At 40.3% G+C, this 25,622-nt stretch overlaps 1 protein-coding gene across 5 annotated transcripts in view; it reads right to left on the bottom strand.

Annotated features, from left to right (window-relative positions):
- Positions 1-25,622, bottom strand: part of LOC127979212 (cytosolic 5'-nucleotidase 3) — a 75,581-nt gene that overhangs the window by 7,465 nt on the left and 42,494 nt on the right. For all 5 annotated transcript variants that reach the window (XM_052584531.1, XM_052584535.1, XM_052584533.1 and 2 more), the window contains 3 exons: positions 24,796-24,865; positions 22,308-22,354; positions 21,814-21,899 (listed from right to left, as the gene is read on the bottom strand). In XM_052584531.1, coding sequence (XP_052440491.1) covers positions 21,814-21,899; positions 22,308-22,354; positions 24,796-24,865 — 203 coding nt within the window. The remainder of the gene's footprint in view (positions 1-21,813; positions 21,900-22,307; positions 22,355-24,795; positions 24,866-25,622) is intronic.

The raw sequence follows: 25,622 nt of genomic DNA, 5'->3' as shown, positions 1-25,622 counted from the left end.
GAGGAAAAAAATAAATATTAAAGCATCTCTCTAGGCCCGTCGCGATAACAAACTTGCTTGACGATAAATTTCCAAGAAATGATCGCAATAAATTATAATATTGTCGTTCTAAGACCAGTTTCACTATATAATGTTTGAACATATAATGATAATGGCATAATAACACAGCTACACCTTTTCCAAGATCAATTAACTTTTATTTTATCTTATGGAAGATTCCGAGCAAGAAATACCAACATGTTGACTTTGTGTGGCTTAAAATTAATTAATTTTTGATGTTTGTCTGTTATGTGTATATGCCAGTTAGGGATGCTAATATTGACCGTTTAACCGTTAGCCATTCACATATCGCTTTATGTTTTGCTCAAGTTCGTTATTTCATAAGCAGTGTGTGTGTGTGTTTGTGTGTGTGTGTGTGAACTCACTGGGTGCGTTGACACATGCAACTACATGCCTACAGACATATTTAGCTGAGCAAGCCAAATGAAGCGAGCGAAAAGTAGGCCCAGTTCGACAGAAAGGGCGATGAAGTTACTTGCTTAATATTCTACGTGGTATAAAAATAAAGCAAACGATTAATTGATTTATCGACAGGCCTACATCTCTCCATTACGGACCATTCTGAAAGCAGGATTTATGCATATGTGTATAAAATGCTTTAAAAACTTTAAAAGAGATGTCTAGAGGGTATTTAATTGGTCTTCTCACAAAATAAGTTACTAGTAGTCATTCATTTGGTAACACACCTGTGAGTCAAAGCTTATGGCTATTTTGATGCATTTGTTTGATAACTTGTGCTTAATAGCTTGTTAACCTGTGCTCTTAGCAGTCAAAAGCTGCAAATGCACTTTGCAGATGTGGCGACAAAGTGGATTTGGTACCCATCCCTAACTATGACTGGACCTAACCAACACCAGCCAGCAATATTTGCAGCACTGGCTTCACAAACAGCGCAGCCAACGACAGTGTGTCCAAGGCTAAGACAACAACAAAGCTAAGACTGAACAAAATTATAAACACAACACTTTTGTTTTTGCCCTCATTTTTCATAAGCTGAACTCAAAGATCTAAGACTTTTTCCATTACACAAAAGGCCTATCTTTCTCAAATATTGTTCACAAATCTGTCTAAATCTGTATAAGTGAGCACTTCTTTTCCGAGATAATCCATCCACCTCATTGTGTGCATATCAATAATAACAAGATTATTACACAGGTGTGCCTTAGGCTGGCAACAGTTAAAGGCCACTCTAAAATGTACAGTTTTACTGCATTGGAGGGCCTATAGGGTCCGAAAACCAGTCAGTATCTGGTGTGCCTCATGTAGTGCAACACATCTCCTTCACATTGAGTTGATCAATGTATCCAATCAGCTCAAATGGGGAATATGATTAATCATAACTAGTTATAATTATAAATATTTAGATCCGCTCTAAGTATTTACTTGACATATCTGTGTCAACTGTCGGTCAATTCTAAGAACATTCATTTCCTGTTTTCTTACTGTACAATATTACTCAGAGCATGTTGCAAAAATATGCATGATTAGGGACTCCAGTTATGAGCAAACAATGAACAACTTCAAGTGTGATACAAGTAAGACTTTATTAACTACATAAACACTTAAACTAGTCTAACATATACATGCATACACACACACATACAGTGGGCATAGGAAAAAGGGTTAAAGCTTAAGCAATAAAGAGTAGGGAAATAAAAACATGAAGCTATTGTACAGTTTGATATTCAGAAGCTCTACAGCCTGAAGGAAACATCAGTTGCTTAGCTCAAACACACCTTTGTAAAAGGTGCAAATCATACTTAATGAATCAATTAATAAAACAAAGTTTGATACTTGCACGTTTCGCCTGTTTGAAAGAGAGTCCTGGTGCATGTTAGGGCTCCAGTAGGTTGGCTGAATTTAGGTAATGAGAAAGAACCATTCTAATGTTGCGTTCACACCAGACATGAATACAGACCTGCCAACATGTACGCATTTTTCGTACTCTGCACGCATTTTGACCCATAAGTACGCTTGTACGATTCGCTGCTCTCTAGGTACGCATTTTGTTGCGTCTCGCATTTCGCCGATTTCAGTTTCTATGCAATCTATGACGCTGATTCTGCCGCTGATCCACAGAGTGTAAGTGGAGTGAAAAGCTTTCTGCCAATCAGAGCGCTGAATGTTAACCCACCGCCCACCTGCCCCTCCTATCCACAAGCTTAGTTGGCAGTTAGAAAAGTGGTGGAATGGCTTGAAATCTAGAAGGCTTTAGACAGGCCAGGTGCTGATTAACGTAAGATAAAAGTAACAGTTAGGCTATGTTTAGCCTAAATGAAATTATGGACATTAAAAGTGACCTTGACATGACATCATAACACGCAGTCCAGCTGTGACGAGCTCAGTTCAGTTCACGCGTTCATGTAGGCTAACATGTAAGGGTGGCCCTGCCAATAACGCACCTAAAAGCTGCCACAAAGAACCAGCAAAAGTAATGATTATGAATATTTCATATTTTATGAATATAAATATTAATAAACAAGTGTTTTCTGTATCAATGTCGTGTCAACTGCAAAGATAAAGTTGACGATGCTGTCTCGGGATCTTCGCAGTAGTGAACGCGCCAGAGAAATGCACATTTCATACGGATTAACGTTACATAAGCAGAGAGCAGTCGGTTTTCTTTCGTTTTGAAGTGTTCTGTTCAACCTTCTTAAGTCGGTTAACACGTATACGCGGAGTCATTTTCTCCTGATAACACCGAAAAGAACTTAAATAACGCTTTCAGTTTTGATCGTACAGATAAGAGCAAAATCGAATCTGTAAAGGGTCTACTTTTATTTGTATACAGATATAATAACAACAAAACTTTGTGCACATAAAATAAAGATAACAAACAAGGTGTGCTGTCTGCAGCCTTTGTCTGCTGTGATATTCATTTACAAACGCGTCATTAAAATGAACTGTAACTCCGTGAATACTCAACGAAGAGACATGAAAGATATATCTATAGAAAGATTGACATGTCTACTTTTAAACTAAACAAGCCGCTGAAAACAAATATTCTGTGATAAAGTAATCCATATGAAAACAACGCGATGTCTTGTCCGTTTTTCACATCTCCCTTCATTATCTTCTAATTCGACCACGCCCCCGCGCTGAACGCTCTATTCAGATTCTAATGTTAAATAAAGTTTTTATTTTTATTTTACTGTTTGCTTCGCGATGAGAGGAACAAGATATAAGTCACCCCAATATACTTGTACTAGTTTTCATATAACGTATAAACATTTTACTAGTTAGACTTTTTTCAAACTATAATGTTTCAATAATAATATGCAATACTATACCATTCAAAAGCTTGATGTAAATAATATAAACGTAACAAATAAATGTAACTGTAACAAATGTAACAAACAATGCTGTTCTTTCAATTAATTCCCCCGAAAAAACCTGAAAAAAAAAAAATATTCTCAGCTCTTTTCAACATTAATAATAATCTATTAATATGAGCACAGAGGTGTTTAGTTCTCTGGTGACAAGAAAAGTCATGATTGCCTCTAAAGGCAGCATTTGTTACAAAGAGACTTTCACTGATGCACTACTTAAGCCAAATCTGCAACCTTTAACAAGTTAAACAATGAAAAAGTTTAAACACTTTGCATGGAAAATTATACAAAAAAATGTTGTTTGTTTTTAGGAAACTGATTTTGATATTGATAACTGCTGGTTTTGCACATTTATTTAATGTTTTGATTTATTTATTTAGAAAGAATGTCCTCAGTTTACTTTTATTTCTGACAAGATTTTCAGGTAGAAGAAGTTTCGATGGGCTATGCCTCCAGTACAAAATGTTCGGAGTGATTGCAGAAATTGTCTAACATTTATGATCTACTTGTATATGTTATGGAGTAACTAATAAATCTTAATTGGTGAAAGGATATTATGTGTATAATATGTATTATAGTGTTAGGTATCTCATAGGTTTCTCACAGATGTGTGTGCAACGGTGGAGCATACATTGGCGGTGGGCTGTAAGGTTCGCGTGTGTGTGTGTGTGTGTGGGGGGGGTGTAGTACTCATAAAATTTCTTCAAGGTTGGCAGGTATGTGAATAGTGTCTGGCGCGAGTGATTTCAAGGTTAAGTCAATGCAAAGACACGAATAGACAACCTGCGGCGTGATTCACGTGAATTGAGCGTTTCGAACGGTTTGACGCGCAAGTTGAAAAATATGAACTTTGGCGAAATTCTGCACCGCATTAAACAAATCAGGAGCTTGCTCTAGTAGTGACGTGATTACGGCATAAGGAGCGAAGGGAAAATCTGAAACAACAATGGAGGACAAACTTATCATCGATGTGCATACCCAGAGCTGTATGATACCCTAACCCTATACTTTTACAGAAACAGATATAAAATTATCCGAATAAAAACAGTGGTTGAAAATTCTGCGTGCGCTCAACTGACAAAAGCCACTCCATGACGCGAAATTGCGTCTGTTGTGAAGATAAATTTCCATGTGAATGAAGCGTATGAACTCAAAATGTTCAAGCGTCCAACTACACGCATCTGGTGTGAACACAGCATAAGTCAGAGGATCTTGATGAATGGAAAGTCAAGGCTGAAGGCCTGGCACGAACTTAGAGTGTCCTTAGAAGCGTTCTAGCTCACATCCTTATTTCTTTCCATCCTTATCAACCGGATCTAACAAAACCGTGGACTGGCTGAGCGATGTGTTGGGGCCCACTGGGCACACCTGTACCAGCTCAAACTATCCACACAAACACAGAAGACTTAGCAGAAGAAGAAGAACAAGAAATTGTGTGTGTAACCGTGCGTGACCCTTTTTAAGTCTGAGGCGGTTCACAGGATGGGCTTGTCCAATGAGAAAGGCTGAAATTCCAAGTGGTAGGTTGGAAATATTGGGGAGTTTTACAACCCTTTGTCTGAGAGCATGGCAGTTTGCAAATGTAACTGGATCAGAAGTTAATATAAAAACTAGTAAAGTCTCTTAGAACAGTAATATGTTGCATAGGCATTAACATATATGCACTCTCGTTTAGATCAACAGATGACTATTTCATAGAGAACAAACATGGTATAAGTGAAGTGATATTAACTAGTGATCCATCATAAGCATGTATAAAACAGTCAAATTCAACAGGCAATATACAAGAACAGTACTAATATACACAATGACCTGAAGGATATGTGACCCGTCACGGAAACCAGTGACACAAGTCGGCAGCACAACTTTCGAGCAAAATGAGAAAGAAGCGTTTTTTTTTCAAAATTGTTGATTTTCGTTTTTTTGCAGAATCTGTTAGTTGATATCACAAAGAAGCCTCTCCCTGTTTGAGATAGCAGTATTGGTATATGTGGCGAGTGGGGCGGGGCCGAGAGGCGTGGGAACGAGGAGTGAGGCCAGGTGTAGTGATTGGAGATGAGCTACACCTGCGCCCCACCGCCAGTATCGAGTCCCACGTAGGAGATGGAAGGATATAAAACTGGAGCGACTATAGTGAAGGACGAGAGAGGACCAGGCCTGGGACATTATTTCATGGTTTGGCTTTTATTTGTGTGCGTCAGTCGCCGTGAGGGGCTGACGCGCTGTTTTGTGTTTATTTTTGAATATTAAAATTATGTTTTGATTGTGCGGCGGTTCCCGCCTCCTTCTTCCCGATGAATATGGAGATTTGTATATCGTTACAGTGGTGCCGAAACCCGGGAGAAGGAGGGACGCACTGCTGAAGATCCCTCGCCGCTGTGGTGAATCCGCGGTGCCCTCGAGCAGGCGAGGTATGTGCCGCCATGGACGCTCGAGGCGGTGGGCTGGAGCGAGTTGCCGGGGACGGGCGAGCTCGCTGCCGACCACCCACGATATGGAGGGGTGGCTGCCGTCCGTGAGGGAGCGGAGGAGCCGGCGCCATTCGCCAGGGGGCCGGAGCCTGCTGCCTCCGTGACGGAATCCGGAGGGGCAGGGAACGGGGGACTCGTGCCGCTGCCCAAAATCGGAGGAGCCGTCGCCGTCCACCGGGCGGCGGAGTAGTGTCGTGCCGTCCGCCGAGGGCCGTCCAATGCCATCGCCGGGCACCGCGGAGGAGATCACCCAGCTGGTGGAGGGCCGAGCAGCAGTGCGTCTGGGAACCGGATTTTTTTTTTTTTCCTCTCTCCCCTCTCTCGTCCCTGTCGCTCCTCCTTCCATCTCCTTTTCTCTCGCCTCGTCTGTCCTACCCCCAGGTTCCCGCAGGTCCCCGTGAGCGGTCCCCCCCGGAGGGAAGGGGGGGTTTGGAGTAGAGCGCAGTCTCGAGGGTACCCCCCCGGCCTGCGAGGGGCGATGGGGGTATGTGGCGAGTGGGGCGGGGCCGAGAGGCGTGGGAACGAGGAGTGAGGCCAGGTGTAGTGATTGGAGATGAGCTACACCTGCGCCCCACCGCCAGTATCGAGTCCCACGTAGGAGATGGAAGGATATAAAACTGGAGTGACTATAGTGAAGGACGAGAGAGGACCAGGCCTGGGACATTATTTTATGGTTTGGCTTTTATTTGTGCGCGTCAGTCGCCGTGAGGGGATGACGCGCTGTTTTGTGTTTATTTTTGAATATTAAAATTATGTTTTGATTGTGCGCCGGTTCCCGCCTCCTTCTTCCCGATGAATATGGAGATTTGTATATCGTTACAGTATATTTAAAAGCTTACATTTTGAGGTTGAAATCAGGTTGTTTGTCAGAGATTCCAGCACGCAGTAGGGGCGTTTCATTGTCTGTCTGTATTTCCATACTGGATAAGCCGACCTCCGAGGGAAGCGTGGCTTAGTATGCAGCGCTCTGGCCGGCTGTAGCTGATATCAAAATTCAATGAAGATGTACGCCGCAAATATGAACGCAGACGAGCTCAACCGTGGCCATTACACCGAAAATGTTTTGAAGTACCTGAAGACAAGCCGGATGCTTATAAACAAATGCTCACTGATTCTGAAGACGATCTGAGCAACGATGAAAGCGGCATAATAAGACTGGAATATCCCTAATCTACAACTGAGCGAAGATGATGACGAGGAAGAATGTATTGGACTGGTGTCAGACGAGTTGGACCATAAGATATCAGAGGCTATATCGATAGTAACATTTGATGGGGATAAAGACAGAGAAATGGGGAAAATCCGTGACTTTGACTGTAAATGCTACACGAGGAGAAAGGTAGCCAGAAGCTTTCTCCAGACATTATGTACAACATACGGCTGGATTCTTCAGCTGCGGAAAAAGAGTGGCAGGACATGCAAATTATTGGACATTTAGAGGCAAACAGACGCACAGTGCAAACTTTGAAGATGGTTACTTATTTCATTGAAGGCAACGAGATCTGCAATAATACTTTGGGGTGATTTTCCATAAACATCAAAGTTTGTCATTTTGTGTTCATTCTAAGAACACATACACATTATCTCATGTTTAGTCCATGTTTAGACCTTACATTAGTTAAGGTCTAAACTAATGTAATGTGAAGATCGCAGTGTTGCGCGTGCAGCTGTGTCTCTACCGTCTGTGAGTGATTCACAGATGCACTGTGAAATGACTGGTTACATCAGCCTAAACTCTTTTCAATAAAATCCATGCAAAAGTTAAGATCATTTTAGAATACAATATAGGATGTACCGAATATTCTTCAGTTTTATGCAAAACAGAAATATGACGAATAGAATATCAGACCTCTGTCATATGTACACGATGTAACCTTGCTCTCACTCGAAATGTGTCCCCACATTAAGTCCTTGAATTTTAGTTTATCATAGTTGATCATAACTAGAGATGAAATGGCATGAAAATTTCATTTCATGATTATAGTGAACAAAATGATCACGGTTATCACAGAATCCTGTTCAGAAAGTCCTAATGCTACACAATGAAATCAATTCACCAAGTTTTATGTAGAAAACCAGCAAATAACAAATAAAATTAGCATCAAAATGTACTTTTTGTTTACGTAAACATTAAAATAATAACATGTAAAATGATGGCCAGATTTTAAAGGAGTGTCTTGCAACGTTATTTACAATGCACAAGTTCAAATAGAGTTTTGACAAAAAAGGTTTTATAAAAAGATAAAACTCACATATTTCAGCCTTTCTGTCATTTTTGAACAAGCTTACACACAATAAGCTTGAACATTACACATCGTGTTTTGTAGCTGAAAACCTTTAACAATGCGTGCAAACAAAAAAAAGTACAGATTAAAAGCAAAAAAAAAAAAAATTAACAAAGAAAAAACGTAAAGCAGCCTGCAGCAATTAGGCTATTGTAGAGAATGTAGCTTACACTTAACATTGAAACTGTCAGCAAATCTTTTTTGCTTTTTTTTATTGTTGTACATGTTCTTGTTAAGAAACACGGGCATGTAAACATGATCGGGGGAAAGTCGGCTCCATAGTCTGTTAACAATACAGACGCACAGACGTTGGCGGGACTCACAAATAATGGTGTGCTAAGCGAATACGTTTTGTGAAGCGCTTCGTGTTTTCTTTTCACCACTGAATGGGATCCTCATCTGGTGGAATACATGGCTCCAGCAAGAACTGTTCCCACTCGTCTCGGCTGGACTCTCTGTAATCATCGCTGAAGAACTGGCTCAGCCTTCTCCGACAAGTGGGCATTGCATCCTCTTCATCGTTGGTGGCAGCGGCTGCATCGGCACCACTCGCATCAAGGAAAATGCTCTGATAATGTTCAGAAAAGTTATTTTTTTCTTACTTTTCTCATATTTTCATCGAGAAACCAAAGATGTTTGTGCCGAGGGTCTAGGGCAGACGCGAGAAGAGGAGTTTTCACTGCATTCTCCAAGTTAGCGGTGTTTCATTGCTTGAGAGATGCCGCAACAATGTTCTTGAATGCGGTCACTTTCTGTGAATATCCATGGCATATTTGAAGTACTGTAGAAGACCGCAGTTCTTATTCATTCATTAATTATTTGTGCTTGCATACATCTTCAAATATGCCGTGGAGAATCACAGAAAGTGACCGAATTAGGTTTTATTGTGGGCTTTTTTTCTTTTTTTTTTATAGCAAGCAAAAATATGTTGAAATTCAAATATAATTTTTATTTATCGAATAATTAGAGCAGAACGAATATATACGAATGTTCGACTATCCGATTTGTGTTATTGATTTGTGTGTGCGTCTCTGCACAAAAATTGTTCTGTATATGTTAATTAAATTCTGTTTGACTGTTGCTATTTTTTGCTAATAAAAGTTGTTAATATTGCTGTGCATGTAATTTTGTTATTGTTTCAGTATAAGTGTCTCAGCCTTACGTCATAATTTTTTTATTATTCACGGTAATACCGTATACAGAGGTAAAATAGGGAGGAGGTTTGATGGTATCAAAATTTGGATACCGCCCAAGCCTATAGTGAGGTATATTATTCACAAGTGGAAAACATTAAAAAAGATACCAATCCTCCCAGAAGTGGACATTCCAGTGAATTCACCCCAAGATCAGACCGTGTAACACTCAGAAACGTGACAGTCAACTCAAGAACATCACCGCAGGCTCCACAGGCCTTAACATGTTAAATGCTAAAGTTCATGACAGTAAAACATGGGACAAGTATGGCATGTTTGGAAAGCTTGCCAGAAGAAAGCTTCAAAAAATCATGGCAGCATTATTAGGTTTGCAAAGTTTTTGCTCCAATTAGTTTGTACACAAGGTGTCAACACTGGCCTGGGCCGTTGTTTCACAGATGAAAAAGAAAAGAAAAACACTCACTGAAAAGCGCTCATGTGAGGGGATTATGAGGTATCTGCAACTCTAATTTAAAGGAGTAAAATGACTGTGCTACCTGTCATATCTGCTAGCGAGAAATAGCATAAAGACTGGACAAAGTTGATTGTGAAATGGCCACTTCAGCAGACAAAAACGCACTCAATTATGTGAAAATGTGCGGTTATTGTGAGTAACCTCGTAAACACGGTCTTAAATGAGTCCTTAATGATGGGAAAATGTTGGGAGAAAAACGAATGTGTGAGTCAGATCTTCCCATAGGTGTAATTTGTGGGTGGGACATGTCCCCACCACTTTTTCTCAGGGTCGATATTGTCGCTACCACTTTTTGAAAGTAATTGAAAAATTTCTAGCGGAAGGTATGTATTAAAGGGAAAACAAGATCAACAAATCATTCTTCAAAGCTGCCATTTCTGTTGCAAAAATGACATGAATATTGATAGTTTGCATGCTACTGTAATGTAAAAGACAGCTTGTTAAACCTGAGAAGATGAATATGTTGGTATTATTGTGAAAAAAACAACAACAACTTGCAAGCACTTTGAGTGGCAGGTTTACTTTTTTTTTTAAGCTTATCTTTGCTGTTTACCTCACATTATGCTATGGAGGCCCTCTTTAATGTATTTTTTATTTAAATCCTCAGTGTTTGCTATATAGCCTAATACAGCATGTAGTGTAGGCCTAATAATTTGCTATCGTTGACATGATTGCACAGATACTATTTAAAGTGAGCTGAGTATAAATGATGAACTGCCTTTAACTGTCATTTTGCATTATTGACACACTGTTTTCCTAATGAATGTTGTTCAGTTGCTTTAACACAATGTATTTTGTTTAAATCGCTATATAAATAAAGGTGACTTGACTTGGCTAAATTTTCACTGTGTGGTTTAAAGGCGCAATACGTAATTTTTCTGCTTTAAAAATAGCAGAAATCACTATATCTATGTTTATATATTTTTTAGTTGTGTACTTACATTATCCCGACAGTTTCCACGAACTTTCAAATCCGGAGAAAATTATAGTTTAATTAGAAGACACGGCACATTTCTTTATTTCCGTTTTGTCACCCGTCTATGGCGTCATATAAACTTTGACCCCTCTAGTTTATCTAACTTCCTGTGGAACCGCCAAATACAAAGGTGAACAGAAGCAAAGACGAGACAAAGAAGAAAAAGTAGTAGCTAGCCTTGATCGAGACGAAGATATTTATATTGTTTATATTCGTATTTAAACCTCAATCAATAACTTAGTTATGGATCATGTTTATGCTTTGCCTGCACGTTCTGTGAAGTGCAAACGTATGGGTGAAATAAATGACCCGAGAAGGTTTTGGGACAAGATAGAAAAACAAGACACGGGTAAATATTGGAGTTGCATTTCCAAGATAGAGTTTCGTGACAAGCTGAAACTATAGAGAGATGCCGAACTCGCTTGCATTCTGATAAACAGGTAACGTTATGCATCCATTCAGCTAACTCTATCTATCCGTATATTTTGTGAAACGATGATGTCTTCTGTAAAACGCAGACGGACTAGCTCTCATGTATAGTATAATATAAATCTACATTTGTTCTATATCTAGCTGGATAAAGTATACAGTTCACTATCTTGTTCGTTATCATAGTATAAACGTAATTATAATTATTAACGAAAGGCGACCGTGTTTTTTTAACATATATTACTACTAGCTAGATGGAATATTAATTTAAAAAGGGGTCTGTCACGGCTGTATACTTGTCATTTTTGCCGTGTCTGGGTGTGTTTTGCTCCTCTTACAGGTGTGCTGCGGAGCTGAGGCAATCAGGTGTATTGGGTGCACCGGTGCAAAGGTGTACCTGTCATTAAAAGCTTCCTGTTTGGCGTCCTCAGCGAGTGTTCCATTCTGTCACCTTGATCCCTGGCCAGGACCGAGATGTTGATCGGCGTTGCGGCGTATTGTGTGAACTTGAGAGATAGTCTTTACTATGAAGAATGTGAGAATAAAAGATATTGTAACTGCCGTAAACGTGTTATCCTCCTTCATTGTTGCTCCCTAATAAGGGCGTAACAATTGGGGGCTAGTCCGACTTAAATTTGTGTTTGGATTCGTGCGAACGAATTTAGAAAGAAAATGTGTTTTTGAAGGAGGGTAAAAGGTAGGATATTGGAATTGAATATATTTGTATATTATCCGCCGATTTTTGAACTAAAAAGTTGGAACGCTCCATTAATTAGTTAGGCTCTATAACATGAGATGTTGGGTGTAGGCTATTTAAAGAACAAACCTTCCAGGTAGGTTTAGTGCGTGTCTTTGTGCACGTAGTTTTTTTTATTTTAGTTTGTTATTTTTGGTTGGCTCGGGGCTTAGAGCAGTTGTCTCGGGGGCACAGCCGAGGTTTGGAGGGTGACTTGGTAATTGGTCGTCTTTCCAAACTTGCGGGATTTAGTGCATAAGTACCCGGTCTTGGGCCAACTGAAAATTAGGGTTTATTTAGTTTAAATGGATGGTTTAGTTTCTTTAAAGGGGGGGTGAAATGCTCGTTTTCACTCAATATCCTGTTAATCTTGAGTACCTATAGAGTAGTACTGCATCCTTCATAACTTCAAAAAGTCTTTATTTTTATTATATTTATAAGAGAAAGATAGTCTGTACCGATTTTTCCCGGAAAAACACGAGCGCCTAGAGGCGTGACGTGTGGGCGGAGCTAAAGAATCACGAGCGCCAGTAGGCTTTTGAGTTGAGAGCGTGTGGAAGCTGTGACACATATCCATGTCGTCTTTTTTTTTTTTTTTTTTTTTTAAGCTGTACATGTGGAAATTTACTTGATGTGCTTACGCGCTGATAGCTAAGTTAACAACACAGAGATATTTGAAGCAGTTTTACTGACCGCATGTGGTTCCAACACACGATCGTGACCCTTTTTAGTTGGGACTGCATTATCCTTAAGAAATAAACGATGTGCAATCCGAAATGCAGGGAACAAACAAAAACACTTGCACAACTCCGTTGATGCTCTGTAAAAATAAACTCCATCCACTGGTCCCTTAATGCTGTTTCTCTTTTGGTAATCTGTGCAGGGTTGTCTTGCCCTGGCAACCAAAAACACACTTCTTTTGTGACTTTTCGCAACGCACTCGCTCTGATCAGGCTGTGCTCAGCCTCTCAGTGCTCTGCTATACGGGAGCGCGCGCTCCTCCGGCAGAAGTGCCTCAGGACCCATATAAGGAAATTCCGCTCCATCTAACGTCACACAGAGCCATACTCGAAAAAAACTTTCCGCAACTTGTGACAAACCGGAAGAGGTTTTTTTTGGAACAAAAATACTCCTTCAAACGTACAACTGAATTTTTGAAACTTTGTCCATGTTTAGCATGGGAATCCAACTCTTTAACAGTGTAAAAAACTCAGTATGCATGAAATAGCATTTCACCCCCCCCCCCCCCTTTAAAAAAACTTTGATTGCCATTAACAAAAAAAAAAAAATATATATATATATATAATATTTTATATATAATATAACGTGCAAAGAAATATGGATAAGACCAAGGAAGGACTTTTAGACGGAAAGTTTCAGTATAAAACTCTGCCGGATTACTCTTCAGTCTGCCACAAGAAACATTACTCTTCATTTAGTCTGCCACAAGAAACAGCAACATTAAAATCATGAACTCAAATGTCATTGTTTAAAAAAAACAAAAAAACAATGACTGTAACAGTGCGTAAATCAGACCTTTCTGTAACGCTAACGTTAATAAGCTTAAACGAAAATAACGAAATAATTGTGTAGCGGAGTATTTTTTGTACACAGTGCCGCGAACTGTCAATCACCCCTGTACGCGTGCATCACTGTCCTCCTCAGCTGCAGCAACTTGTGCTCTCTCTCTTCATCAAGCTTTAAAACAAAAAGGGGACAAAAAGATCATATTGTCTTTGTGCATAGGCTTTAGATTAATTAGATAAATGAATATCTAAATTTGTGCCTTGCCGTCTACGGTATTTTTTTAGAACTTAGAAAAAAGATGCTGCAGCCAATGAACAGCCAGCGGGGGCTGCAGGACGACTCAACCTCCGCAGACAGTTTTTAATGTTTATCAGACAATAAATACTCAAGATTTTGCTTTAGTATAACTCACAACGAGTTTCACACACCTTCTCCGGCCACGTTGAGTTGTTGACACTTAACAGTGGGAAAAGCGACACATGCGCTATTCACTTGTATAACTTAAGGGTGAATGGGTAATGTAGTTTCTGCTCTGGGTGGGATGAATTAGGAAGCTTGCATTTTGAAGGGCGCTCTGAAAATCGGCAGTGCAGGTAAAAGATTAAAACCTCTATTAAAACAGATGTCCAAATGAGCGTACCGGTACGCTACAAACACGTTCTGGGCGCATGGAGAGGTGGCTGTACGCTCAAGAGCTATATTTGGAAGTGGCGGTACTGAGTACCTGTGCGTACTGGCCCACTTAAAGCTATTTTATCGAACAGAATGTGTTACTGAGAAAGTGGTCCCCGCATGCTGTGGATGGTATGGGAGATTCTGTCATTCAGGTCGTGATACCAGTAAAGTTTCGTTCGTTAGTGTTAAAGATGGCTCATGATCAGCTCGCCGGTCATGCCGGTGTTCAGAAGACCGAATTCTTCATTACTTCTACTGGCCTCGTATTAAAAAAGACGTTGCAAGTTTTTTTAAGACCTGCCATACGTGCCAGCTTACCGGCAAACTGAACCAGTCATTAAAACCAGCTCCTCTGCGTCCAATTCCAGCTGTATGTCAACCATCTGAACATCTCATTATTGATTGCGTCAGTCCTCTTCCTCGTTTGAAGGCTGGAAGTGAGTACCTGTTGACAGTGATGTGTCAAGTTACGCGTTATCCAGCTGCATACCCATTGCGCTCGATTAATACAAAATCTATTGTGAAAGCGCTTACTCAGTTTGTGTCTATTTTTGGGTTACCGAAAATCATCCAATCGGACCAAGGAAGTAACTTTACTTCGAAATTGTTTGCGGAGGTGCTTTTCGAGCTGGGTATTAAACATAATTTGTCAACAGCGTATCACGCCCAAAGTCAAGGGGCACTCAAACGTTTTCATTCTACATTAAAATCATTACTGAGAGCTTACTGTCTGGAAATGCAGCGGGACTGGGAAAAGGGTCTTCCGTGGGTGATGTTAGCAGCCAGGGAGGTTATGCATCAGAGCATTGGGTTTAGCCCAAACGAGCTGGTCTTTGCGCACAAAGTCCGGGGATTGTTAGCTGTCTTACGTGATCAATGGGTTGATCCAGAACCACCGAAAAAATGTTCAGAGTACGTGCTGGGCTTTCGACGTCGGCTTTCATTAGCTGGGGAGTTAGCAGGGAAATGTTTAAATAAAACTCAAGGGAAAATGAAAAAGTTGTTTGACCATTACACTGAACATAGGAAGTTTAGTGTTGGAGATCAGGTCATCGCGCTTCTGCCTGTAGTAGATTCCCCGTTTCAAGCCAAATATACTGGGCCGTATGAGATAATACATTGCGGGGCTATGGATAATTACTTTTAAGATTCAGGTAGATGCCAGTAAAAAGGGAGCAGGGGCAGTGTTAATTCAAGAGGATGATGCAGGTATTGAGCGGCCGGTTTGTTTTTTCTCTTGAAAGTTCAATAGTCATCAAATGAACTACTCCACAATTGAAAAGGAGGCACTTGCGTTAATTTTAGCACTCCAACATTTCAAAGTGTTGGTGGGAACAGTTCAGTGGTAATAGTTTATAGTGACCATAACCCGCTTACATTTTTACATTCTCTTAAAAATCAAAATCAACGGCTGATGCGTTGGTGCTTGTTTCTTCAGCCCTTTCATTTGGATGTTAGGCATTTGAAGGGCTCAGAAAATATAGTGGCCGATGCACTGTCTAGGGCACCAGTGTAAAACTCATTGTAAGCTGTGCCTTGAAGAGTTAACAGGTTTTTTTTTTTTTATTTATTCTATCTACGTGGGGGAATGTTGTTGATATTGTGAGTATAGGCCTACTAAAGTGTGTTGGTGCGGTTACGAATGCTTACTGTTGGCGGAAACTTAATAGTTTCCTTTTCTTAAGGGGGGGGGGGGGGGTGTCACGGCTGTATACTTGTCATTTTTGCCGTGTCTGGGTGTGTTTTGCTCCTCTTACAGGTGTGCTGCGGAGCTGAGGCAATCAGGTGTATTGGGTGCACCGGTGCACAGGTGTGCCTGTCATTAAAAGCTTCCTGTTTGGCGTCCTCAGCGAGCGTTCCATTCTGTCACCTTGATCCCTGGCCAGGACCGAGATGTTGATCGCCATTGCGGCGTATTGTGTGAACTTGAGAGATAGTCTTTACTATGAAGAATGTGAGAATAAAAGATATTGTAACCGCCATAAATGTGTTATCCTCCTTCATTGTTGCTCCCTAATAAGGGCGTAACAGGTCTCATAATCATATATCTCTCCGTTCGAAAAGACATGATTGTCAAAATATTGTCTTATGATTGTCTTACGATTACTCGATGGGAACGATTACTCGATGGCGCCGCACAGGGCTGCTTCAGTGCTTGGCTCTCCAGTGTTGGTGCTGTTTTTGTTCTTTTTACCTGTTTTTTTGTTTAACAAACACAATCAGCTTCACCAGGGATGAACTGCTGAACATTCGGCAGAACACACCACAAGATCTTTTACCGGATTTAAATTATTCAGACGTTTTACTGAACGTTGTTATCGGAGGAGCGGCGGCGCTGATCAAACGCTTCAGGACGCGCAGACGGGGGAAGCGAGCGGGAGCGCTCGTCAGACTCAGGAAGAGCGGATTTCGAACGCCGTTGCCTAGCATCCATCTCACAAATCTCCGCTCTCTACCCAACAAAACAGACGAACTCCTTCTGCTCTCTCGGACAAATAAGGATTTCTCTCTCTCTGCTCCTCTGTGTTTCATGGAAACCTGGCTGAATGACACCATACCGGACAGCACGCTCCATCTGCCGGGCTTTCAGCTGTTCAGAGCGGATCGCGAATCAGAATCAACGGGGAAATCGCGCGGCGGCGGGACTTGCTTTTACATCAATGAACGGCGGTGTACAGATGTAACCGTGTTAAATGTGCCATCTGTAATGTTTGGCAAAAAAAATCAAGTCATACTCCACATTCCATAACAGATGGGGGCAGTATGCCTCAATAAAGTGAATTGGTCTACTCTAGAGTAACAAACGAGAAACGGCATAGTCTCTATGCTCCGCCCCTACTTTCACAACAACACTACAGCCATAGCTGGAGCCTAACTGTGCGTTCACACCGCCGGCGTCTAGAGCGTCAAAAATCGCTCTTGCCGCTCTGCTCACGACGCTGCAGAAAGATTTGTGAGCAGTCAGACGCTCTAACGTAGATCGAATGCTTATTTTGTATTTAAAGCGGCCACAAAGCATACAAGCTTGTTGATCTCTTGCAGACTAACCACAAGGAGTTATAACCTCATTAAATATTGTTGTGGACGAAATATTAGGATCCTTTACTTAAAATGAACAATCTCAGACACCTTGGTCCACGTATCACTTTTAATTAATTTTTTTATGTCCCTGTAGGCAAACAGGGACACATCACAGATTAATACAAACGCTAAACAGCAATTATCAACCTGTCCTTTATTCTGCTTGAGAACTAATGTTCCAACTCTCAAGCATTCACCGTGAGACACACGCAGTTGACTCTTTTCACACGCTTTCACGCCACACATCAATTTGTTCACGCACAGAAAAAACACAAAGCAAAGAGGACACGGAGACCAACAGACTAGACAGAGCAGGTTAGTTATGATACATAGGGCTGTGCAAAAAATCGAATGCGATTTTCATGCACCTCTCATCAGTAAAGACGCTCCTGTAATTAGAAGTATATCTCCAGCATTTGCATTCAGATCAGGGTTGCCAGGTTTTCACAACAAATCCTGCCCAGTTGCTTCTTAAAACTAGTCCAAAACTAGCCCAATCGCGTTTCCGGGAGGTTCCCCGATAAAAATTGCTTCCCGGGGTTAAAATATAAATTTTTGGGAAGGGTTTCCCTGGTAAAATTAGCATTTTAGGGGCTAAATATCACGTTATTGGTATTGGGATTGCTTCAAACCGCGGACATGAAAAACAACCGCAGACTTGGCAACACTGGTTCAGGTGGAGCGGCAGTAACTGCACAGAGCCTGAGTCTACCGACAACTAACACAAAATCGCTTTCAAAATCGACAAAGAATCGCCTGCGATTTTAACATCGATGTTGTGTAGATTGTCAGTGAATTACGGCTCTGTGTAGTAAATGCCAACCAGTGTTGCCAAGTCTGTGGTGGTTGTTTTTCATGTCCGCTGGTCACAGCGACCCCAATACAAATAAGGTGATATTAGCCCCTAAAATGCGAATTATACCAAGGCAACCCTGCAAAAAAAAACTATATTTTAACCCCGGGAAGCAATGTTTTATCGGGGAACCTTCTGGAAGCGAGATTGGGCTAGTTTTGAGAAGCAACTGGGCAGAATTTGTTGTGAAAACCTGGCAATCCTGATCTGAACACACGTACTGGAGATATACTCCTAATTACAGGAGCGTCTTTACTGATGAGATGTACATGAGTAAAGACATGCACAGCCCTATATAATAAAATGGGTAACGTTAAGTTATAGCTAGCTAATTATCAAACGCAGCTACGGTTAGCCATCGCTAACATTAGCACGTTTATCGAACAGCCTTCGATACATTTCTATGTTATAACTTCCCGAAAACAAATACACAAACATATAAAACAAACTTCTAGCGAAATACTAACAGCATCTAACTTGCAAATTCGGAGTCAAACCTCATTTCTTTCAGGTCCATCAGTTGTTTCCAGCGATTAAAAGCAGTGCCGATGTTTACTCTGGTATTCTTATCGGATTTGATTTGTGATTCTGAGCGCGGTTGTTTCCCTGTAGCGGGTGTTGGTCTTTTTCCAAGGGCTTCAGCTATCCTTCCTCTCTCTTCTCTGAACTGAAAGTAGTGGGCTGTACTTTCCACACGATTGACATCAGGTCCAGGTACGCCCTGCGAGTTATTCGTGTATTCGTTGCAGGTTGGCTGGTGGTTATGTTGTCCGCATACCGCCTCCCACGGCCGAAACTGGTATTACAACACCTGCCGGGCCGGGGCTAGTAATGCTAATGCTAATTAAGGTTGATATCTCTGCAGCACTATAACTTGACATTTTTTTAATGACATCATCGCCTTTATTTCTTCTCATTCTTTTGATGCGTGTAGGTCATGTAATGGATATTTTTACCTCAATTTCTGCATATGGCACCTTTAAAGAAGATGTGTTGTCCTGATCTAGAAATGCAGTTTGTCAACTGCAAGCCATTCTATTCGCCGCAGGAGTTTCACTCGTTCATTCTGGTTAGTGTTTACATCCATCCGCAAGCGCACGTGAGCTCAGCTTTACAGAAACTCGCTGATCAGATCACAGAGACAGAACAACAACACCCGGGGGACTTTAAAGGGGGGGTGAAATGCACGTTTTCACTCAATATCCTGTTAATCTTGAGTTCCTATAGAGTAGTACTGCATCCTTCATAACTCCAAAAAGTCTTTAGTTTAATTATATTCATAAGAAAAAGATAGTCTGTACCGATTTTTCCCGGAAAAACACGACCGGCTGGAGGCGTGACGTGTGGGCGGAGCTAAAGAATCACGAGCACCAGTAGGCTTTTGCGTTGAGAGCATTTGGAAGCTGTGACATTACCTTGAGGAAAAAACCATCATCCAAAACAAACCATGGCTAACAGTCAGATTTGGCCGTTTATTTATGATCCAGAATCAGATCCCGAGGCTGAAACCGAACGAGAGCAGCAGCAGCAACGACTCGCTCCGAGCGGGGCTCGAACCCGGGTCTCCGGCATGGAAGGCGGACGCACTAACAAGGGGCAGAGATATTTTAAGCAGTTTTACTCACCGCCTGCGGTTCCAACACACGATCGTGACCCTTTTTCGTTGGGATTGCATCATCCTTAAGAAATAAACGATACGCAAATCCGTCGTCAAACTGGGCCCTATTTGTAAAACAAGCATCTTCGAAATGCAGGGAACAAACACTTGCGCAACTCCATTGATGCTCTGTAAAAATAAACTCCATCCACTGGTCCCTTAATGCAGTTTTTTCTTTGGTAATCTGTGCAGGGTTGTCTTGCCCTGGCAACCAAAAACACACTTCTTTTGTGACATTTCGCGACGCCTTCGCTCTGATCAGTGATTGTCTGTGCTCAGCCTCTCAGTGCTCTGCTATACGGGAGCGCGCGCTCTTTCGGCAGACCTGCCCTTAGGACCCATATAACGAAATTCCGCTCCATCTAACGTCACACAGAGCCATACTCGAAAAAAACTTTCCGAAACTTGTGACAAACCGGAAGGAGTATTTTTGGAACAGAAATACTCCTTCAAACGTACAACTTAATTTTTTAAACTTTGTCCATGTTTAGCATGGGAATCCAACTCTTTAACAGTGTAAAAAACTCAGTATGCATGAAATAGCATTTCACCCCCCCTTTAACAAAGCCAATCTCTCCCGTGAACTGCCAAAATACAGACAGCATGTTACATGTCCCACCAGAGACAGTAATATACTGGATCACTGTTACACCACAATAAAGGATGCATATCACTCTGTTCCACGAGCAGCTTTGGGAAGTTCTGATCACTGTCTGGTTCATCTTATACCATCCTAAAAGCAAAAACTTAAATCTGCTAAACCTGTAGTAAGGACTGTGAAGAGATGGACCAGCGAAACAGAGCAGGATTTACAATCTTGTTTTGACCTCACTGATTGGAGAGTTTTTGAAGCTGCTACCACCGATCTGGACGAACTCACAGAGAGCGTAACATCCTATATTAGTTTCTGTGAGGATATATGCATTCCTACCAGGACTTATTTAACATTCAACAATGATAAGCCATGGTTTACAGTAAAACTCAGACATCTTCGTCAGGCCAAAGAGGATGCCTACAGAAATGGGGACAGGGTCTTGTACAATCAGGCCAGGAACACAATGAACAAAGAGATCAGTGTGGCTAAAAAGACCAGTTTACTTCCAACGACTCAACTTCAGTGTGGAGAGGTCTAAGAGCCATCACGAACTACAAGACACCATCCCCTTGCACTGAGGCTAATCAACGACTTGCTAACGACCTGAATGAGTTTTATTACAGATTTGAAACCCCCATCTTTTCACAGATCTTCAACAGATCCCTGGAGTTGTGTGAAGTACCTTCCCTGCTTCAAACGCTCCACCATCATCCCCATCCCAAAGAAACCCAAGATAGCAGAACTTAACGACTACAGACCTGTGGCTCTAACGTCTGTCGTCATGAATTCGTTTGAAAAACTGGTTCTGGCTTATCTGAAGGACATCACTGGACCCTTACTGGACCCCCTGCAGTTTGCTTACCGAGCAAACAGGTCCGTGGATAATGCAATCAACATGGGATTGCACTTCATCCTGCAACATCTGGACAAAACAGGGACTTATGTGAGGATCCTATTTGTGGACTTTAGTTCGGCATTCAACACCATCATCCCAACAGCCCTTCAGACCAAACTGACCCAGCTCTCTGTTCCTAGCTCTATCTGTCAGTGGATCACCAGCTTTCTGACAGATAGGCAACAGTTAGTGACCCCTGGTGGCCAAAAATCCCATACTGTACGTTTAAATCATGTTGTTTTTGGTTCTCTCTAGTGTTTTTATAGGTAACTAGCATTATTTATTTTTTTATGGCTAACATGATACACTACAGTAAGTGGTCTGTATCTTCCAACATCCCTTCTGATGTTTATTCATGTTGATTTCAGCTCTGATCATCAACTATTTAAAAAAATTGGTCAATGGTGCAAATAACTCCTTTTATCAGCTTATATCGATTATTAGCATATATTGTGGTGCATTCCTACATACACTTTGAACCCATATAACAAATAATGGTCAGACTTGGACCCTGATAGGAATCACATTCTATTTGTAATTGAGAGATAAGCTGTGCAATGAGAAGATGTTTCTCACCATTCAACCATGAGAGGTAACTTCTCTTCTACTGAGCGTGTGGAATCGATCTCTATAGGGTAGTAAGTGTCCAGGAGATTCTTCAGCTGCAGAAAAACAATCCTCAAACATTTCAAGACTGTCCTAGTCATTAAAAAGAAATCTATACAGTTCTAAGGTACGTTTGGTCCATAAAATCTGCACACAGAATAAATGATCAAAACCAGCATTTAAGACGATTAGGGACTGCATGAAACTTCTGCTTCAGAAAAGAAATGAACAGAAATAAAACAGAAGTATGATCTGAAGTTTTCACAAAAACCCTGGAACTGATGAATAAACAGGGATATTTTGGTACAGGTAAATAACACACACATTGTTCATTTACTTAAGGTGGTTGTAAATCTGTGAACACCAAACACATAACAGTGTGACCTTAATAGTTACAGAAACTACAGAGTCAAAACTAAATTTATGTTTAAAATATTCATTAGGGACAACATTTGCCTTCTCACCTTGGCTTTGCAGTCTTCACTGATCAGTTTGCTATGTTCCAGAATATCTGAAAGCATACAATTTAGTACTCATTTTAATAAAACAAGAACTCCACACAAGATAAACTCTTTCATTCATTAATTTCCTGCTTTCAAGTGCTAAAACTTATAGCTTTCAGTGTTCAACAGCACTCTTTTCAGGTTAGATTTACACATTTATGTTGAAAGCTTGTTAAACAACCTTAATCTGGCATTCAGTGCTTAATTTTAGTCATAAGGACCTGCAAAAGTACACATTTCAAAATCAGCTAAACAAAAACATCTGACCAAAGACACCTGTCTGAATGTCTATTAGGCCTGTGCGAAAAATCGATTGAATGAGTTAATAAAACATATTTTTTAAATCGCCTGTAACAAAAAAAGTTAATCGAGTTTTTGTGTAATGGTGCATTTTTGGCTCCCCGGAGCTTCCGTAGCGCTAGTTTCACATGGCAGTATGGCAAGCGACAACAACAACATCATAGCACGCACGAAACAGCAAGCGACAACATGGCTACCAGTGAGAGTGGGAAGTTTGTTCCCAAGTAGTGTTGTCACGATACCAAAATTATTGTTTCAATACCGATACCTAGTCAAGAATTGCGATTTCGATACTTTTTCGATACTTTTCCTGAAAAGGGAAAATACACTCTCAAATATCATTGCTGTGCTTTATTTTAAAACCGGGACAAAATTCTAATCATATAACACACTAATAAATGAACATATGAACAACAGATATTTTAAACATTTGAACAAAATATGAAATATCAAAATATTAAAAATAAATTAGAACAATGACATTCAAGGTAAAGAAAGAATAAATTTAGCAGCATTATCTCAGTTATTAGAAACATAAGAGTAATACATTTATCTTGATTCTGAACTTTGAATAAAAATATAAACAGCGATTATATTAAACAATGTTTCTGAACTCAGAAGATTAAATGTCAAAAGATTAAAAAAAAAAAACAATTTAAGCAATGGCATTCAAGTAAAAAAAAAAGCAAATACAATTTAGCAGCAGTATCTCAGATATTGTAACTTATTCTGTCAGTTGTGCAACCTTTTCTTTCAGATGCGAAAACTCAGCCAGTGAGCTTTAATGAGCATCATCTTTAGTGAGCATCATCTTTTCTACCAGTCGTGGACCGGCGGCCACAGTATCACTTGTGCTCGCACATACAGCCTAGTGATGTCCCTAGTGGGTCCCGCTTTTATGAAATAATTTGGCCCTTCCAAGCCTGCAAATAAAGTAACATTTCTTTACCCACCCCGACCCGCGTGTCGGGGACATCACGGAAAATACGTTGCTACTTAGACCTTTGTATTGTAACCTTATCAAAGGACCTAATAAAATATGAAAATATATATTCCAAATATTTAATATAGGCTATATGAAATTGCACTAGTGATGGTTCGTCCGTGAGCTAATCTTTTAGGTGAACGATTCGTTCTCGTTCAGGTAATCCACTGACTCATGTTTCTCGTTCACTGAAGTTCCTCCTGCCACAGCAGCGCGCGAGCAGAGAAGCGCGAGTGCGGCGCTATTAGCAGCGCAAGCGCAGTTCGTGAACAGCTCTGTGAACTGTTTCATCCTGTCAAAGAGTTACTCAAGATGTGACAGAGCATGTGATTTGTTGAATGTAGTGAACGAGATCAATAGATCTTCTCATTCGTGAATGAGTACTTTTGAAGTATCGGTGCACCGTGCAACAATATTCCCAAGAAAGGGACTCTTTATGTTGTTAATTAAAATTCTATGCAAAGTGCAATTAAAGACAGAGTATTTTTTTCGGTTTTTGGTTTGAAAAATGTAATTCTGCTATTCTGAGTAAGATGCAGTGCATGTTCATGGCATGTATGTCTGTACGTTGTTGCATTGTTTGGGCTAGATACAATGAAAAATGTCACTGTCTAGTTTTCCTCAGATTTGAATGTATTGTTAATCCTTTAGAAAATGGTGCTACTCTCAAGGTGAATGTTTGTCTCCTTTTAGTCTAGACTACAAAGTGTGACTTAAAACACAGCTGGGACTTTGATTCCAAGAGGGTGTTCATTTATTTATTATTCATCCCAGAAATGGAGATTACATTTGTCTTGCTTTTAATTAAATAAAAGCAAAATTTGCTTTAAGTTGTCTGCCGTTTGTACTTATTGCTTTCCTTAAGTAAGGGGGAAAATCGAAAAAAAAAATCGAAAATCGAATTAAAAAATAAATAATTTCTGAGATTTTATTTTTAAGCCATATCGTCCCAGCCCTAATGGATGTAAAGATGAATGAATGAATTTAAAGATGCAGCATTATACAGATGGTGTAATAAGCTAGACAGCTAAACACCCAGCATGCTGTCAAAAAACATAAAAACAAAACAAAACAAAAACACTTAACCTCACTAACTGGCTAATTGATTGATGGACAACTAGCTCAGCAAAACTAGAGGCGAATATTAGTGATTGTTGTACTTACTATAGGATGTAGGACAGCGTTTGCCATTGAAGGAGAACCTTGTGAGAGTCATATCAAAATCTGAGATTACCTACAACATAAACAACAAACATCCATCAAATACCCAAGTCATTATACGAGAACATCCAAGTCTTGTATTCAAAAAAGTGTTGATACAATCCAACAATATACATTTAGCATTCACAACATTTCCAACAAGTCTGCTATGTTCTGCAATTTAGAAAATCTAACTCCAACACTAATGCTTAAGTCTCTGAAAGTGGTTTGTGTTAGTGAGATTTATGTTGCACGTGGTTTAGTGAGCAGTTTAGTGCTGGTGATGTCTTCCACTGGTTGTGCTAGGTAAAAGCACAATGGGAAGGGAGCCAGAACAGCAAGAAGTCTGCAGGAGGAGACCAAGCACAATGGGATACTGATCTCCTGATGACTACATATCTGACTATGTGAGACTTTTAGTTTAAAGGGGTCATGAACTGAGAAACTAAAAATTCCCTTGATCTTTTGACATAAGAAGTTACTGTGCTCTTTAACAGAGCAATCCAATGTAGGCCCAAAACGAAAAGTGAACATCAGGGATTGAAAACGAAAAAAAAATAATCTCTAGATTTTGGCCAAATGTAAGCTACTTAAAAAAAAAAAAAACATATCAACACTTTAAAGACAAAGTATTTTTAAGATATTTAAAAATGTTTGCTGCATTTAAAAAAAAAAAAAAAAAAAAAAACATTATAAGATTGCGTTTTGAGAGTAAAGAAAAAAAATTGTGGCTCACATCGCATTTTATTAGCCCTATTACTTCCAAAATGATAAAGGCAAAAATGCCTGTA

Source organism: Carassius gibelio, chromosome B19, assembly GCF_023724105.1.
Source record: "Carassius gibelio isolate Cgi1373 ecotype wild population from Czech Republic chromosome B19, carGib1.2-hapl.c, whole genome shotgun sequence".
NCBI classification, from domain to species: Eukaryota; Metazoa; Chordata; class Actinopteri; order Cypriniformes; family Cyprinidae; genus Carassius; species Carassius gibelio.
Note: the sequence above shows the minus strand (reverse complement) of the source record. Positions and strands in the feature narration are given on the sequence as shown.